The sequence below is a fragment of the Anomaloglossus baeobatrachus genome, chromosome 4 (assembly GCF_048569485.1).
Source record: "Anomaloglossus baeobatrachus isolate aAnoBae1 chromosome 4, aAnoBae1.hap1, whole genome shotgun sequence".
In the NCBI taxonomy this organism is placed as follows: domain Eukaryota; kingdom Metazoa; phylum Chordata; class Amphibia; order Anura; family Aromobatidae; genus Anomaloglossus; species Anomaloglossus baeobatrachus.
This window is the reverse complement of record NC_134356.1, coordinates 283,413,888-283,433,272: the sequence shown is the minus strand read 5'-3', so window position 1 is coordinate 283,433,272 and position 19,385 is coordinate 283,413,888. Positions and strand designations below refer to the sequence as shown.

The window sequence follows — 19,385 nt, the reverse complement described above, 5'->3', positions numbered from 1 at the left end:
CTTCACAGATACTCTGATTCGTTTGGTCAAGTTTTTTGTAGGCAACATTTCAAAGCTTGAGTTACTATCAGAAACACTCATTGCCTGTTTCCATAGTCTTTATTTTCAATGCCTTTCTTATCAGACAGGATATCTGTGCTTTGTTTAAACACAGGAAACATAGACTTGTATAGAACTTGAGATGCTAACAAACAGGTACACTCCACTTCTGCCGCAGGGCCCGCAAATCAGTTCTTTGGAGTTAGTGTCACACCTGCTATTCAACCTACATTGGAGAATAGGATATTGACCTAGTTTTCCTTTATATTCTCACTAGCAATATCATAACAACTATTATAAGTGCCAAGCTATCCTTCAGCAGTAAGTAGACAAATGATGGCTGCGGAAGTTACTTGGGTGATTTCATGTGTGGGATGAGTGTACACAAACTGTGTACTTTTATTAATAGGGATATGACAGGATATTCTAATAGCAAAATTACCACAGACTAGAACATATTAACAAACCAAGTGCAAATTGTTAGACCAATGTCAAACAGGCGTAATGCGGCCACATTTTAGAGATCAAATTCTGGCTACAATGTCTTGATTAATAGTATTATGCTGAACTTAATACTTTCTAGAAACATTCGAAGTTGTCACCTCTTAACCACTTGATGCCTAACATAAATGTCTCTAACAAACCATTGCTGGCCGCATACTGCTGATTGTTTCAAGTAAGTCACCTTATTGGGCATTAATATAAGTTTAGCCTCTTGTTAGGAGGTCAATACATGTACATGACTTATCTTAAAAAAGTTCTCCACTACTCTCTTCTGCATCTGGAGATGAGCATGCTCTGGCAGGCACATGCCAATGCAATATATCAGTGCTGCTTACGACCCATTAAAGAGATTGTTCACTACTTTAACATTGATGGCCTATCCTTAGGATAGGCCATCAATGTCTGATTGGCTGAGGTCCATCACCAGGCTCCCTCCACCGATCAGCTGTTCTCGGTGCTAGCGGCGACGGTAGTAGGTAGACTGAAATGCTCAGTTCTGAAGCTGCCCGGTCTTCTGATAGACGCCATGACCAGGAACTGCACATCTGCCTCCTATTCAAATCAATAGGAGGTGGATGTGCAGGGCATGGCCTCAGCCACTATCAGTTGATAGGGCAGGTATGGGACTTAGCATTTCCAGCCGCCTGCTGCTGCCGCCGGCATTGGAAACAGCTGATTGTCAGGGGTGCCGGGTGTCGGACCCCGGACACTCATACATTGAAAACCTATCCTAAGATAGGTCATCAATGTAAAAGTAGTGGATAACCTCTTTACAGAGGACCAACAGCCAGGATTTTGTGATATGAACTAAAGGCAGTGCCATACTGGCACTAGGATGCTGAATTCAGACATATCAGTTGTAGAAAGATCCGAAGCTTGGTTGCAGAAATATCTTTAATCAAAGTTTAATCTTTAATCAAATGCACTGCACTTTGACTAATGGGTGCAACAGGGGCGGGCCTTTGTGGGTCGGGTCATTGGTGTTTACTCCTCCTCCGGCGTTCTCATGGCTTGCCCCATTTTCTTTATTTGAATATTGCACCACAAAACTAGTGTTGTTGTTGGCGGCACGTGCGCATTACCACAGTAATTCTGTCTTCAATATATGGCACAGGAGTCCGTGCATGCACGTCCTGTGATCTCCGACGACATTTTATTGAAGACACTGCGGTGAAGACTAGGAGAGGCATCGTCATGTGTGCAGCTCTTTGTTTTTTTTAGATCTGCACATCCAGTGTCTTCAATAAAATGGCAATGGAGATTGCGGTACACACAGGCACGGACTCGGCGCCATTTTAAAGAAAACAGAATTAAAGTGGCAATGTGCAACCGCAGCCAACAATAGCAAAGGCGGCGCGGCACGATATTCATAGAAAGGAAATGGGTCAAGCCATGAGGACGCCAGAGTAAAACTTTACAGTGAGGACCTGACCCACAAAAGCCCGCTCCTGTTACACATGTCAATCAAAGTGCAGTGCATTTCTGCAACTTTGATCACATCTTTCTACAACAGATATGACTGGATTCAGCATCTTAATGTCAGTATGACACTGCCTTTAGTTCATATCAAAATCCTGCTGGTTGGTTGGTTGGGCAGTGAGTGGCACTAGAAAATCCTTTTAAATTCTTGTGCAGATACATCCATTACTGACCTATTCATTTTCAATGTAATGTACTAAGGAGACATCTTTTATTTTATGCTCAAAGTCAACAGAAACAGCGAAATACTGTGAGTCTCCGAGTTTGTGTTTTCGATTTTCCCTGCAGTATACCCTGTTTTATGAAGCATGAATTGTACCGTGTATTTTCTCATTCTCTATTTGACGTTTTCTCTGTCAAAATTGGCCTCTGGCATTGTTGAAGAAAGAATGGGGTCATGTAATCCTAGTTTAATCCGAGAGATGGACAAAATGGGAATACTGTAAATCAAAATGATAGCCATAAATGTCATCAGTTTCAGAGGGATTAGTTGACAATAAAATGTGTATGGAAGTCTGCTGGGGAAAAATTCAGGGCTGTGGAGTTGGTACGCCAAAGGTCTTACTCCACTGTTTTTATGGAATACAAAATCCTGATAAAGCTATCATAGGATATTGGCCACTTTATATTAACAATTCACTATCCACAACCAAGACTTTACTTTATTTTCCAGGCATGTGGAATTGCCCAAATGTTCTCAAACTATTTACTATTTAATGTGATATTGGCTCAAAATAACTATCATGTGTCTACCAGGAGTACATAAGAAGCTATCATGTGGATCAACTAATTAGGTGTCTGCCAGCTAAGAAACAATTACTGCATCTTAATATGTATTTTACACCATCTCAGGTTTATTTTTGATATCACAACCCTTTAACTTCACTGTTTTACTCATAATATAAAGCTATTTAATTATAGGAGTGGGTTACTATGTAGTTTGTGCTAAACTTGTAGAACTCCATGACCCATTTGTTGATGTTAACACCGGTAGAAGACAGCCTAAATCCTGAACTGATATTTGATAAAGGAAGAATAAGTCAATCTACTCTGAGTGGTGATTATAGATATCCGCTTTACAACGTTACTTGGTTCACATTTAAGAGAAGAGTAAAGATCTGTTTGATGTCAATGTACGAAACTCCTTGCACATGCTTTAAACACACACCTTTTAGTTGTAGTATCATTTTACATTTAATGTAGACATTTATATAACTGCTGATGTTTTACAATGCACATAACCTCCTCTTTTCATTCTTCATGTGTGATGGATAATTTTATACCTGGAACTGGAGTAATTTTCATTGTGAAGATAGAAATCAGATTACATTAATAGATACCTACTATCGGCACTTGCTTTGAATTTAGTTAATAGATTTCACCTTTACGAACACATGGAAAGTAAATAAATAAAAAATATCTTACGCTGTATTATAATTACCGTAAATACATTAATAATACATACTGATGTTTGAGAAGTCATTGTATATCGAAGACTTAGCTTATACCTATCTCACCGGACGGTATATGGGATCTACTGTGTCATAGAATACCACGACAACGGACAATTTTATGTCCGAAACATGTTGGTTTCTGCCTTGATGAAATAGTTTTTTTTGTACCTGGAACCTTTTTAGCTGTACTAATGAATTCTTGAAATTTTATATCCAAATGGCTGGATATCTTTTTTTTATTTGTTGACAGAATTCCTATTGAGCCCATGTGCCCAGTCTGGAACTAAATGCTTTTGCTTGATATGCTATGTGTATCAGAGCATTTTTTTGAGAGATCAGAGATGGTGTAAGAACCCAGACCACCACTTATTAGCAGAATATGGAGAAATAAAAATAAAATAAATATGAAAAAGGCTAGATATACTTTAAGAACTGATGCTCACAGCTGTAGAGTAGCTGGTTTTGTTTGGTGTCATAACAGTATTTGCAAAGAAGTCCATGGCAGCTCTACCGTACTGTATGCCTCACATTCCTTAAAGTAGGGGTCCACAACCACCGGTCTGTGGACCAGGAAGTTGGGGTTTTTTGTTGGTCCGTGGCACTGCCGCAGACCAGTACTGACCACTGACAGTGTGCTCTGCGATGGCTCAGAGCACACTTTGTGGGGTGGATGCTGCCCGCTGCCCTGTCCTGCAAAATGTTCTCTGTCAGGAGCCGTGACATTTAAAATATCACGGCTGCCATTAAAGAACATTATGCAGGGTGTGCCAGGGCGGGGAACTGGCCTCAGTAGACGTGGCACAAGACACAGCATATGTGGGGCGCGGTGGGGCAGATCGGAGATGTATCAAACATCAAGAGGAAGTGAGCGGTCAGAAGCAGCTCTGATCTCCTTTTGATGTTCAATATGTCCAAAAGTGGAGACAGTGAAGCCAGCGCTGATTGGGCAGCAGGCTTGCGTGACGTAACAACCTCACATGAGCTCTGGAAGGGCGAGTGGCAACACTGCTGGAACGGCGCAGCTCAGAAGGTGAGTATAAGTGTTGTTATTTTACCGGGAGCAAATTTGCTGCTTGACAAGTGATTGTCCGAGTTGTGGGCAACCCCTTTTAACAGACACTATAGTCAGCAGTGGAAAGGCATCACAAGAGTGGAAGGGGTGGAGTACTGCTGACCTTGTAAATTTTATTAATAGATACTGTAGATAGATAGATAGATAGATAGATAGATAGATAGATAGATAGATAGATAGACAACATATTTTAGGCTGCCAAAGATATCTTTAAGCAAGACTGATTTCTCTGACAAGACAACATGTATTTTGCTAATTTGTCTGAAGCAGTACATACCATCACGAGCCAATCTACAACTCTACAATTAGATTTAATCTTAATCATCAAGACAAGTTTCTAAAAATACGATTGATTTTAACCATTATACTGTTTCCTGCTTCATTAACCAGTATTATAGTTAAATGTACATATTTAAAACTTCTATAAATATACCTGGGATTTAACTTGTTAATACTATTTTGGAACAGTACATACACGAGCGCTAGAGTGTTGTTGCATAAAATCGTCCACATTTGTTCCATATCTATATGTTAGAAACACATTTTCCATGTCAGTACAGAAGAATATAAATCAACGTTTCAAAAGACAATAATGTGTTTACATAACCTTATACGCCATCATCCCTCACAGACTTGACATGGGAGGAATAACTGTCAAGGATATTTCTAAACTGACTGTAAGAACGTGGATGCTATATAACCCTATTTGGTTTTCGGCCTCATACACTCAGGCTTTTTCACTTACTTTTTGAAACATTATTTGTTTAAAAAGAACAACTCATTCAACATATCTCATTTATTTCTATCAGATTCACAGTGATGCGAAACAGTTTGCATCTGTCCTATTGGGATTCTTTTGGATCTCTTAAACTCCTTAATATTTTTCAGTCAACTACTGTACATTAACATGCACGAGGCTTCATCACATGGGTATACAAATGGTCCTTGTAAATATTGTATATTTTATTCCAAAATAGGATTGAAATCCATTACAGGAAAACAAGAGAAGACTTTTCCTACCCTTTAATATTGACTCTAATGCCATTTCAGGCATAAAATATATAGCATTCACTGGAAGCATTATAGAAATACGTACATTAAACTCTAGTCTGCTTTTAATCCATTTTGACTGGCTCCAACTGGGAAAAAAGAGCAGATGAAGACCTACTGCTTACATTATGTTACATAGGTCTCATTCAATTGTCCTTATTTCACATACATGTTCTAGCCATGTGTTTGAGCCATGTGTATGCTCACTGAGAGCAATCAATCATCATGGATAGAACACTTACCATTTAGTGTCTACGGTATCTTTTTTTGTTTGCGGACTCCGTATCCGCAAAAAAATATCTGAGACATCTCCTTCATGTGCAATCCAAGTGTACTCCATTTGTAACAATGCAGTGGGCATGAGAAGCTTTATATTTAGAAACCTATTGATATTAAAACAGAACCCTCTGTCCAAACAATGCCGAAAATCTGACCCAACACAATGAGACTGAAAAGACAGTTTATGCTCTATCCAACCACCACTATTATTTTGTGTGTAGGATGTAAAGTTATCTGAAAAGATATCATAACTCACAGTCACAGTCACAGTACTGGAAGGTTTAAGAACAATTATTATTATTATTATTATTATTATTATTACTACAGTATAGGATATCATTACTACCGTATAGGATATTATTATTATTACCATTATTATTATTACTACAGTTTAGAATATTTTTTATGGCTATTATTGTTATTACTACTACAGTGCAGGATATTATTATTATTATTATTACTACAGTATTTAATATTATTATTAGTATTATTACTACAGTACAGGATATTATTCCTATTATTATTATTATTATTATTATTATTATTATTACTACTACAGCCTAGGATACTATTACTACTATTATTGCTACATTATAACATATTCTTATTATTATTACTACAATTACAGTAAAGGATATTATTACAGTATATAATATTATTAGTATTAAAACTACAGTATAATATATTATTATTACTATTAGTACATTCTAGGATATTGTTATTATTATTATAGTATAGGATATTATTATTATTACAGTACAGGATATTATTACATTATATATTATTAGTATTATTAGCATAGGATATTATCATCATTATTATTACTATAGTCTAGGATATTATTATTATTAGTACTATTATTATAATTATTATTACTACTACAGTAGAAGATATTATTATTACAGTATATATTATTATTAGTAGTAGTATTATTACTACAGTATAATATATTCTTATTACTATTATTACTACAGCATAGGATATTGTGTTTGTATTATTATTATTATTTCAGTATAGAATATTATTATATTATTACTATTATTACTACAGTATAATATATTATTATTACTATTATTACTGCTACTACAGTATAGGATATTTTTAGTATTATTACTACAGTATAACATATTATCATTATTATTATTAGAGTATAGGATATTGTTATTACTATTACTAGTACAGTATAATATATTATTATTATTATTATTATTATTATTATTAGAGTATATGATGATATTATTATTATTATTATTATTATTATTATTATTATTATTATTATTATTACTATAGTATAGGAAGGTTATATTTCTCCCCAATGAGAAAAAAATTAAAATCAAAGAAATCTGTTTTACCCAAGATGAGCTCAGATAAAGATATTAAAATAGGTCTGATTGGTCTATGGTCTTTCTGTATAAATCCAGCTTTAATATACAGGTAGTTGAAGAAATGCAAAAGGAGGAAATTTATAAACTGCTACAAAAGAAAAATGGATGTGTCGTGCACAGAAAACAAAAGAAGTAATTTATTTTGTTTTCCCAGCTCCCATTGTTATTCTGGATCGCACAATTTGTGTGTTTGAACCATTTTTACTTTATAAATTCTACCATTTGTCATTTACAAGAAGATTGGTTAGAAATAATGATGGCATTTTACTATACGGGCGAATAACCTTAAAGAATCAAACTCACTTGTGCCACATTCCAACACTCAGTCTTTGCCAGTTAAAGCAAGCTGACATCACTGAGAAATGAATGCCAGTATAAACTAGATCTAAGGCAAAGCATAGCTCTGGTTTAGCGACACTATATTTTGAAAGTGTGTAATAAGTATGGCAGCCACAAAGGATCTCTCCCCTCAGCCGTGGCTGACAGGGTGGCGATTCAGGATGCCACTCACTACTGTTTAAAGATACTCTAATACAAAGCATCACTTCTATGGTAGATATACAGAAGATATTGTAGCTTGCATGTTTGATGGATAAGTAGTGATTAATTTTGTAATATATTTGTATATATTATTAAAGTAATAAAAAGAAAATTGACAAAAAGTGGTTGAAAAAAAAGATTACTAAAAAAAAGTTACTTTTTTAGATCTTCTTGTATAAAAATCAGAAAACAAGGTTATGGCAGAATTGTTGCTGAGTTTCAACCTTATTTTGTGATGTCACTATCTTCTTTTGTGATTTTTAGACATAAAAATCTAAAAATAGTTTTTTGGTTAATCTATTATTTCAGCCACTTTTTGTCTCTTTTCTTCTTAATAATTATTTTTCGCTGGAGCTATTGATTAGACAATGGCTGTTACAATATATGACTTCATGGCTTTATTTTCCACCAAGAGGTATTCCACATCAATTAACATATATATACAGTCATGGCCTAGAAGATTATTGCAATTACACATGTTTTGTTATACACATGTTTATTTCCTTTGCGTGTATTGGAACACCACAAACACTATAGAAAAAAAGGCTAATTGGACAATTTCTGACAAAACTTCAAAAATGGACTGGACAAAATTGTTAGCACCTTTCCAAAATTGTGGGTAAACCACTTTTTTTCAAGCACATGATGATCATATAAATTCACCTATGGCAAGTAACAGGTGTGGGCAATATGAAATTCACCCCTGAAACAAGATAAAAAAGGGAGAAGTTGACTACATCTTTGCATTGTGTGTCTGTGTGTGCCACACTAAGCATGTAGAACATAAAAAGGAGAAGAGAACTGTCTGAGGGGACTCGAGTACCAAAAGTGTTGAAAAATATTAACAATATCAAAGTTAAAAGTCCATCTCCAGAGATCTTAATGTTCCTTTGTCCAGGGTGTGCAACATAATCAAGAAGTTTACAATCCATGGAACTGTAGCTAATCTCCTAGGGCATAGACGGCATAAAAAAAATAATGAAAGGTTCCAACACAGGTTAGTCTGGATGTGCATAAGCATCCCCAATCAAGTTCCGAAGAAATTTAAGCTGACCTGTAGGGTGCATCAGTGTCAGCACAAACTATACATCAATATTTGAATTAAATTAAATGCCATGGCAGGAGACCCAAGAGGAACCCTATGCTAAAACAATGACTTAAAAAGCTAGACTGCAGATTATCAAAATGTGTGTGAGTATGCTAAAATCCTTGTGGGAAAGCATCTTGCAGAGAGATGAGACCAAAATAGAGCTTTTTGGTAATGCACATCATTCTGTTTACTGAAAACTGAATGAGGCTTACAAAGAAAACAAGACAGTACCTACAGTCAAATATGGTGGAAGTTCAAAGATGTTTTGTTGTTGTTTTACTGTCTATTGCACTGGGTGCCCGTGTGCAATACATCATGAAATCTGAAGTTTACCAAAGGATTCTATGTCACTATGTAGTCACCAGTGTCATAAAGCTGGATTTCTGTCCTAGGTTACAGGTCTTGCAGCAGGACAATGACCCCAAACATACTTCAAGAAGCACCTAGAAATAGATGGAAACAAAGCGCTAGAGAATTCTGAAGTGACTATCAATGGGACTGGATCTAAATCCCATTGAACACCTGTGGATAAATCTTAAAATTGCTGTTGGGAAAGGAACCCTTCAAGTATGAGAGACCTGGAGCAGTTTGCAATAAAGAAAGGTCCAAAATTACAGTTGGGAGGTGTAAGACGTTTGTTGATCGTTATAGGAAGCGATTGATTGTAGTTATTTATTCCAAAGGGTCTGCAACCAAATATTAACTTGAGGGTTTTAATGATTTTGTCCGACCCATTTTTGGAGTTTTGTGTGAAATTACGTCTTTTTTTTTTTTTTTCGGGTTGTCCCAACACACACAAAGTAAAGAAACATGTGTATGACAAAATATACATGATTGCAATAATTTTCTGGGTGAAATACTTCATTTTCTGGAACAATTTCAAAGGTGTCAACACTTTCGGGCACGAATGTGCATATGTACATACATAATATCCACATATATATATATATATATATATATATATGTGCACACAACCATATTTGTGGATATCTATCTAGCTATCTATATATACTGTATATGTGTGTGTGTGTGTGTACACTGTATTTATATGTAGATATTATGTGCATACAACCATATTTGTGCATATCTATCTATATATATGTACTGTATATGTGTGTGTATGTGTATATATATGTAGATACTATGTGCATACAACCATATTTGTGCATATCTATCTATCTAGCTATTTATATATACTGTATATGTGTGTGTGTTTGTGTGTATGTGTGTATATATACGTAGATATTATGTGCGTACAACCATATTTGTGCATATTTATCTATACTGTATGTGTGTGTGTGTATATATACGTAGATATTATGTGCGTACAACCATATTTGTGCATATCTATCTATCTAGCTATCTATATATACTGTATATGTGTGTGTGTGTTTGTGTGTATGTGTGTGTGTATATATATGTAGATATGTGCATACAACCATATTTGTGCATATCTATCTATATATATGTACTGTATATGTGTGTATGTGTATATATATGTAGATACTATGTGCATACAACCATATTTGTGCATATCTATCTATCTAGCTATCTATATATACTGTATATGTGTGTGTGTTTGTGTGTATGTGTGTGTGTGTATATATACGTAGATATTATGTGCGTACAACCATATTTGTGCATATCTATCTATCTATACTGTATATGTGTGTGTGTATATATACGTAGATACTATGTGCGTACAACCATATTTGTGCATATCTATCTATCTAGCTATCTATATATACTGTATATGTGTGTGTATGTGTGTGTGTATACGTAGATATTATGTGCGTACAACAATATTTGTGCATATCTATCTATCTATTTATACGGTATATACTGTATATGTGTGTGTGTTGTGTGTGTGATGGTCTATATATACATGGCATATATTTCTAGATCACTTTAAGACATCTAGTAATACATATATTATATACTTCCCACTGCAAAACCTGAAAATTAGTCACAACACATGAATCAAGTATTATGTAAAAGTATTATATAAAATTAGTATGGGGCTCTCCTGAACTCATATTTATAGAGAGAAAATTCTTTATTAAAAGAAATTAGCTTGAGTTATGCTGTAATAAAACGTGCGTTTCAATGTCCATGACATAATCAAACCCAAACAACCGTTTTTCATTATAACTTTACTGTCTATTTTAATAAACATGAGAAGCCCTGAAATTTTTAATATCCTGCTGCTTAAGTATTTCCAAGAAACTTTCCAGCTTAGGTTTTAAACTTTATATTTGCATGATTTAGCCACTGCTTGCAAAGACCTATAGCCCTGTCCCTTGTGTATTTCTTCTCTCTACAAATCACAAGGATTTTTTGTTTTCAGTCAAACAAATGTTTCCAATGTATCTGCTGAGGATGTCAGTGCTGACGGTTTGGGAAATGCTCTATCTCACTGTCAGTAAATACAGGGCTATGGATCCAAAGCATTGTAAGAGTCTGGAAAACATACTTACAGCTCCTCGAGATAATGTAAGGTATGCAGGGAGCCAGGGGGCAGCTTGGTTATGTTGTTCATACTCAGATCACTGCAGGAAAAGAAAAGAAATGGAGTCAGACATGTACCGGTACTTGGGGTGCTGCAAAGTCACCAACTTGGCACTCACTTTATACTTGTAAGTCATGAAATACCAATAGTTAGAGCAATGTTCCTGAGAGATTAGCATGACCCTGGTCCGGCGGTTATAAACTACCATCGTTGCCGCTGGCCTCTAAACTGCAAGTCTTTTTACTGATCTCTAAACTGAGATCATTTTTGGCAGATATTTTACTGTGATTTTTTTGGATCGTTTTATTAGACGTGCTATTAAGAATACGTTTTATGTTATTTTTATATTTGCTTCAATATGTATGGTAGTATTATTTGATCACCACTTTATATGCTTGGTAGTATGGTCATGGTGGGGTATTAGTTGCCCCTTGTATAGTGGTATAAATGGCACACTGGTCTTTGGCTAGTGAATTTTGTTAAGCTACAGGATGATGGTAATATTCAGACTCTATGTGGTGGTAATATATGGTCAAAGCGTAGCAGTATTTTGTCTTTGTATGGTAATACTATTGGTCTTGGTACAGTGGATTTTTCCAGCAGTTATATTTGATATTTGGAAATTATATGACAGTATAATTTAAAAATATTGCTTAAAGAATTATCTTAAAGGGAACTTGTCACCACTTTTTTGCCCTATAAGCTGCGGCCACCACCAGTGAGCTCTTATATACGGCATTCTAACATGCTGTATATAGGAGCCCAGGCCACTGTGTAGAATGTAAAAAACACTTTATAATACTCACGTAGGAGATCGCTCCGATGCACACCAGTTGGATGGGTGGTGCAGTTCTCCGGGACCGGCGCCTCCCCTTTCAGCCATCTTGGTCTTCCTTATTCTAAAGCTGAGGTGCATGACGCGTCTACGTCATACACACTCGCCGGTCCTGCGCAGGTGCACTACAATACTTAGATCTGCCCTGAGCAGCGCAGATCAAATTGCGCCTCTGCAGGACCTCAATGCCGGTGACTGTGTATGAAATAGACACATCATGCACCGCAGCTTCAGAATAAGGAAGACCAAGATGGCCGAAAGAGGAGGCGCTGGTCCCGGAGAATGACGTCACCCATCCGACTGGTGTGCACTGGAGCAACCTCCTAGGTGAGTATTATAAAGTATTTTTTTATGTTCTACACAGAGGCCTGGGCTCCTATATACATCATGTTAGAATGCTGTATATAAGAGCCCAGTGGTGGTGGCCGCAGCTTCTAGGCCGAAAAAGTGGTGACAGGTTCCCTTTAATGCTGCATTTCCTGTGAGATTTATATATTTTATCTTAATTTTTATGGGGAGGGATGAACACATATGTTTTTATAGGTTTTAGTGGGGATAATGCATCTAAGCAAGATGCTAGTGGGTAAGGGGACCTGTTCTAAATTTTGCCCTGGGGCCCATAGGACTCTAATAGTGCCACTGCATTTAGAACATGACAGCTTAAAGGGGTGGTCCAAAGGTTAAAGAAATTTTCATCTAAATCCATATCTATTTATTGCCCTAATCTAAACTGATTTCTAATATGGCTGTATTAAAAATATCTTATCCTTCTCTCACCACACTATCTGACTATTATTGATTTTTTTCTCTACTTCATGACTGATTACTCTTGTAGAGGCTGTATGTAGATCTGGCATCCCTGGAGGGATGCATACTTACTCACTGCTACTTCTGGGTTGTACCCCCCATCGCATCTCTATGGCTGCCCCACGTGCTTGTCTGCCTTCCTCTCCTCCCCTCAGGGCCTGTGCAAGCCAACAGGCTCCCCAGAAGTGCGCTTAGTATGTGCATGAACTCATTGTCCCTCCTCTTAAAGGGCACACTATTCCCAGGAAATGCCTCTCAGCCTATGGCTGAGAGGCACTATGCATTTAAGGCCCCCTCCAATTCGAGGAGGTTCCTGCACAATGTCTCTAGTTAGTCAGGCTGTCTGCTAGCTAGTTATCAGGTACTATTATCCCTGTATCCTTTACCTGTACATCCCTTTTCATACCTATTTGTCCCTGCCATGCCCACCATACCTGTCTGTAACGATCTCCCTGTATGCTGCAGTCATTCCAGCTGATCCTGCTTGCATCTGTGTCCATACCAGTTTCTGTACCTGCCCTGAGGGTCAGATGCCAGTCCCGGTCATTGACCTATGAGTGGTACCACGATCCGCCTCGCGGTAAGTGCTTAGCTAAGCCCCTCCCACTAAAGGGAAAGCCTGCATCCCCCTGTGGGCCAGTGGGTCCACTACTTCCGCTTGCTACCTCTACACAGTCTGCGAGCGCGACAATATAACAGTGACAGCAGCCTCTGCCCCCTAATGACGATTTGTTTCAGTATCCATCATGCACTAGGATTCTCAAACAAAGTGTCATCAGACAGGCAGTAAAATAATAAAATCAATAGTAGTTAAATAGTATTAAGGGAAGGATAGCCATTTTTTTATATAGCCATAGTAGAAATTAGTTTAACTACTGGACTTGTGACACCTATATAGAAATACATGGTGCAAAGTAGTCAAAATGACTACCTCAGTAGTTCTAGTGTTAAAGTAGGGCAACAAATAAATAAATAAATAGAAATTTAGATTAAAATTTTCTCAGCCTGCCCTTTAACGTTATATTATATATTATATATATATCCCTTTACCATTATATTGGTCTTCACCAGAGTTTCTCAAACTCCAGTTCTCACAACCATCAACGGGTCATGTTCTCAGCATTTCCTTAGTATGGCAGAGGTGAGAGAACATGTGGCAATTTCTGATGCCTTGATAATAATTCCGTCACCAGTGCAATACTAAGAAGATCCTGAAACATGATCTGTAGGGGGACCGTGAGGACTGGAGCTTGGGAAACACTGCTTCACAAGCATAATGCAATTATGTGACAGTAGACGGTTACTACAAACAGAGATAATTAACCCAATAAAATTACAACACAGTTACAATACAGACATCATACAAACAGTGATGTTATAAATATGGAGATTAATGCCACTTCATTACTATAAATTCCACAGTAATGCTCCAGTGCAATAATAAAGTACTCAGTGAGGATACAGTAATAAAACCACATATATATATGATATTCATTTAGTAAAGAAACAGCACAAAAAAAGCAATTGATTATGCGCACAATGACATCAAGGCTCAGAAAACACATAAGAGTCATCATATAATGCACATGATGGGATAGAACTGGGATAATTCAGTGATATTTTACTGATATCACAGAACAACAGTAACTGAATTAGTGATACTACAAAAGAAATATAATGAACATATCAGGAGGAGCACAAGTTACCTTGTTGCTCCACAGCAACACTGGTAAAGAAGCTCTATTTAATCTTGTGACAGCCCTTGAACACATATGAAATATAAATCTCATCCTTGTGTTATGCTGGCAACGCCTAGTCCCTCAAAGGCATTGTTTTTGGAGGACAATAAAATGCCTTGCGAATGAGTCACACACTGGTACTCAGTACCCAGGACTCTAAAAAAACCCCTAAAAGTATAGTGTGCATGAGGCCTTATAGCTACAGCGGGTGAAATAAGTATTGAACATGTCACCAATTTTCTAAATAAATATATTTTTTAAGGTGCTATTGACATTAACTTCTCACCAGATGTTGGTAACAACCCATTCAATCCACACAGGCAAAGAAATCAAACCATCGATGTCCATAAATTAAGTTATGTGTAATAATGAGAAATAATAGAGGGGAAAAAGTATTGAACCTATGAAGAAAGTCATGGAAAGTCATGAAACCAGCTGAAATCTATCAGTAATTACAAAGCAGTCCTGCCACTTAGTAAAAAATAATATCAGATGGTTCAATTGATGGCCTAAAGGTGTCACTTTACAAGATGCCACACAAGAAATATCGCATGATGGGTAAAACCAGTGAGCTGTCTCAAGACCTTCACAACCTTATTGTTGGAAAACAGACTGATGGCATTGGTTACAGAAGAATTTCTAAAATAGCGAAGGTTTCAGTGAGCACTGTAGTGCCCATAATTTTGATGTGCAAAGAACATAATTTTACTATAAACCGACCACGATCAGGTGCTCCCCGCAAGAATTCAGACAGACAAGTGAAAAGAATTATCAGAAGAGTTATCAATAAGCCAAGAATCACCTGTGGAGAGCTACGGAAAGACCTGGAATCAGCAGGTAAGTTTCAAGGAAACAATTTAGCAGTCAACCTCCATTGCCTGTATATACGCTCCCCATGCAAGACTTGCTGAACAAAAAACATGATCAAGCGTATTTAAAGTTTCCTCAACAACATTTAGACAATCCTGTGAGATACTGGGAGAATATAATCTGGTCAGATGAGACCAAAATTGGACTCTTTGGATGTCATAATACACACCATGTTTGGAAGCCAAAAGGCACTGAATATCACCTCAAAAACAGCATACGAACAGTAACGTTTGGAGAAGAGAACATCATGGTGTGAGGCTGTTTCCTCCAAACGGCACTGGCAAACTTAATTTAAATGAAGGAAGATGAATGGACAAAGGTACCAAGACATTCTTGATAAAAATCCGCTGCCATCTACCAGGATGATGAAGATGAAATGAGTATCGATAATTCTGCAAGACAATGATCCCCAACACACAGATAAGGAAACTCTCGATTGGTTTCAGAGAAAAAAAATTAAAGCGGCTAGAATGGCCAAGACAATCACTTAACCTAAATCCAATAGAAAATTTATGGAAGGAACAGAAACTCAGAGTTCATAGAATTAGCCCACAGAATCTTCAGGATTGGAAGAGTGTTTGTATGAAAGAATGGACCAAAATCACACTTGAGCAATGCATGCGACTAGTTTCTCCACACAGGAGGCATCTTGAAGTTGTCATCACCAAGAACCAAAGCATGTTCAATATTTTTCCCTGTTTCAATTCTCATTATTACACAACTTAATTTTATGGACAGTTTTGGTTTGATTTACAGTTAGGTCCAGAAATATTTGGACAGTGACACAATTTTCGCGAGTTGCGCTCTGCATGCCACCACATTGGATTTGAAATTAAACCTCTACAACAGAATTCAAGTGCAGATTGTAACGTATAATTTGAAGGTTTGAACAAAAATATCTGATAGAAATTGTAGCAATTGTACACATTTCTTTACAAACACTCCACATTTTAGGAGGTCAAAAGTAATTGGACAAATAAACCAAACCCAAATAAAATATTTTTATTTTCAATATTTTGTTGCGAATCCTTTGGAGGCAATCACTGCCTTAAGTCTGGAACCCATGGACATCACCAAACGCTGGGTTTCCTCCTTCTTAATGCTTTGCCAGGCCTTTACAGCCGCAGCCTTCAGGTCTTGCTTGTTTGTGGGTCTTTCCGTCTTAAGTCTGGATTTGAGCAAGTGAAATGCATGCTCAATTGGGTTAAGATCTGGTGATTGACTTGGCCATTGCAGAATGTTCCACTTTTTTGCACTCATGAACCCTTTGTATTTACTTTCATGGAGTCTTCTCTTTACTGTTGACTTAGAGACAGATACACCTACTTCACTGAGAGTGTTCTGGACTTCAGTTGATGTTGTGAACGGGTTCTTCTTCACCAAAGGAAGTATGCGGCGATCATCCACCACTGTTGTCATCCGTGGACGCCCAGGCCTTTTTGAGTTCCCAAGCTCACCAGTCAATTCCTTTTTTCTCAGAATGTACCCGACTGTTGATTTTGCTACTCCAAGCATGTCTGCTATCTCTCTGATGGATTTTTTCTTTTTTTTCAGCCTCAGGATGTTCTGCTTCACCTCAACTGAGAGTTCCTTAGACCGCATGTTGTCTGGTCACAGCAACAGCTTCCAAATGCAAAACCACACACCTGTAATCAACCCCAGACCTTTTAACTACTTCATTGATTACAGGTTAACGAGGGAGACGCCTTCAGAGTTAATTGCAGCCCTTAGAGTCCCTTGTCCAATTACTTTTGGTCCCTTTAAAAAGAGGAGGCTATGCATTACAGAGCTATGATTCCTAAACCCTTTCTCCGATTTGGATGTGAAAACTCTCATATTGCAGCTGGGAGTGTGCACTTTCAGCCCATATTATATATATAATTGTATTTCTGAACATGTTTTTGTAAACAGCTAAAATAACAAAACTTGTGTCACTGTCCAAATATTTCTGGACCTAACTGTATTTGTTTGTGTAGATTGAATGGGTTGTTATTGACATCTGGTGAAAATTTTATATCAAAAGAACCTTTAGAAATATATTTAATAATAAAATTGGTGACGTGTTCAATATTTATTTCACACATTGTATAAGTTAGAATAGAGTAAACTGTAGATTTTAACAGTAAAGATTCTTGGACAATTGAATAGAAAGTGACATATTAGATAAAAGACTAAAAGGCCCCATCACACTAAGCAACATCGCTAGCAACATCGCTGCTAACGAACAACTTTTGTGACGTAGCAGCGATGTTGCTAGTGATGTTGCTGTGTGTGACATCCAGCAACAACCTGGCCCCTGCTGTGAGGTCGTTGGTTGTTGCTGAATGTCCTGGGCCATTTTTTAGTTGTTGCTGTCCCGCTGTGAAGCACAGATCGCTGTGTGTGACAGCGAGACAGCAACAACTAAATGTGCAGGCAGCAGGAGCCGGCTTGTGCGGAGGCTGGTAACCACAGTAAACATCGGGTAACCAAGAAGCCCTGTCCTTGGTTACCCGATATTTACCTTCGTTACCAGCCTCCGCCGCTCTCACTGTCAGTGCGGGCTCCTGCTCTGTGCACATGTAGCTGCAGGACACATCGGGTTAATTAACCCGATGTGTGCTGTAGTTAGGAGAGCAGGGAGCCAGCGCTAAGCGGTGTGCGCTGCTCCCTGCTCTGTGCACATGTAGCTGCAGCACACATCGGGTAATTAACCCGATGTGTGCTGTAACTAGGAGAGCAGGGAGCCAGCGCTCAGTGTGCGCAGCTCCCTGCTCTCTGCACGTGTAGCTGCGTGCGCTGGTAACCAAGGTAAATATCGGGTTGGTTACCCGATATTTACCTTAGTTACCAAGCGCAGCATCTTCCACGCGGCGCTGGGGGCTGGTCACTGGTTGCTGGTGAGCTCACCAGCAACTCGTGTAGCGACGCTCCAGCGATCCCTGCCAGGTCTGGTTGCTGGTGGGATTGCTGGAGCGTCGCAGTGTGACATCTCACCAGCAACCTCCTAGCAACTTACTAGTGATCCCTATCGTTGTTGGGATCGCTGGTAAGTTGTTTAGTGTGACTGGACCTTTACATTACTTGTTAAAGAATTGATTAAAAGGTACAAGGTAGTGATAAAATCATAAAAATTCCTAGGTCACTCTGATGCAGACATTATACTGAAGACAGAAATATCCAAGTGTCGTTTAATCTTTTTAAAATCAATTAAAAAATAGGTATAAAAAAAAGTGAAAAAAATGGAGCAGAAATATTGCAAGGGTGAAATGAAAAAAACTGTTCGCTAAAGAATACTGCCTCTCTCTTTTGGTTTGATGCAAGAGGTCATGATCTGGGCATAGTGAAGCATGAACCCGTATATCAATATCCATCCTGAGCTGCTGTCTTCTTCATTGTTGGGACTAAAACAATGGATGAATAAAGAGTATAGGAGAAGAGAAAGTCACCAAATTAATGACTTAAAATGTCTAGGCTTAGCCAAATATAGTAAATCTACAGAAAACATTGCAATCCTCGAATTACCCCCCCACCTCTCAAAGTCTTATGAAATATTCAAAAATATGTATTTATGGGAAATTTACAGCCAATATAATATCCCTCTAAAGATTTAAAGAAACATGGAAAATATATATGTTAAAAAATATTTGTGTGTCTACCATGTTTGTAAAATAAGTACTGCACAGATGAGACTATAACGAAGAGTAAAATGCAACAAACCTCCCTGTAAGTTTAAAGACCCCTGTACATGTTA

At 37.5% G+C, this 19,385-nt stretch overlaps 1 protein-coding gene across 2 annotated transcripts in view; it reads right to left on the bottom strand.

Annotated features, from left to right (window-relative positions):
* The window catches only part of LGR5 (leucine rich repeat containing G protein-coupled receptor 5), a 273,312-nt gene that overhangs the window by 164,429 nt on the left and 89,498 nt on the right, over positions 1–19,385 (bottom strand). For both annotated transcript variants that reach the window (XM_075344890.1, XM_075344891.1), the window contains exon 2: positions 11,370–11,441. In XM_075344890.1, the coding sequence (XP_075201005.1) occupies positions 11,370–11,441 (72 nt within the window). The remainder of the gene's footprint in view (positions 1–11,369; positions 11,442–19,385) is intronic.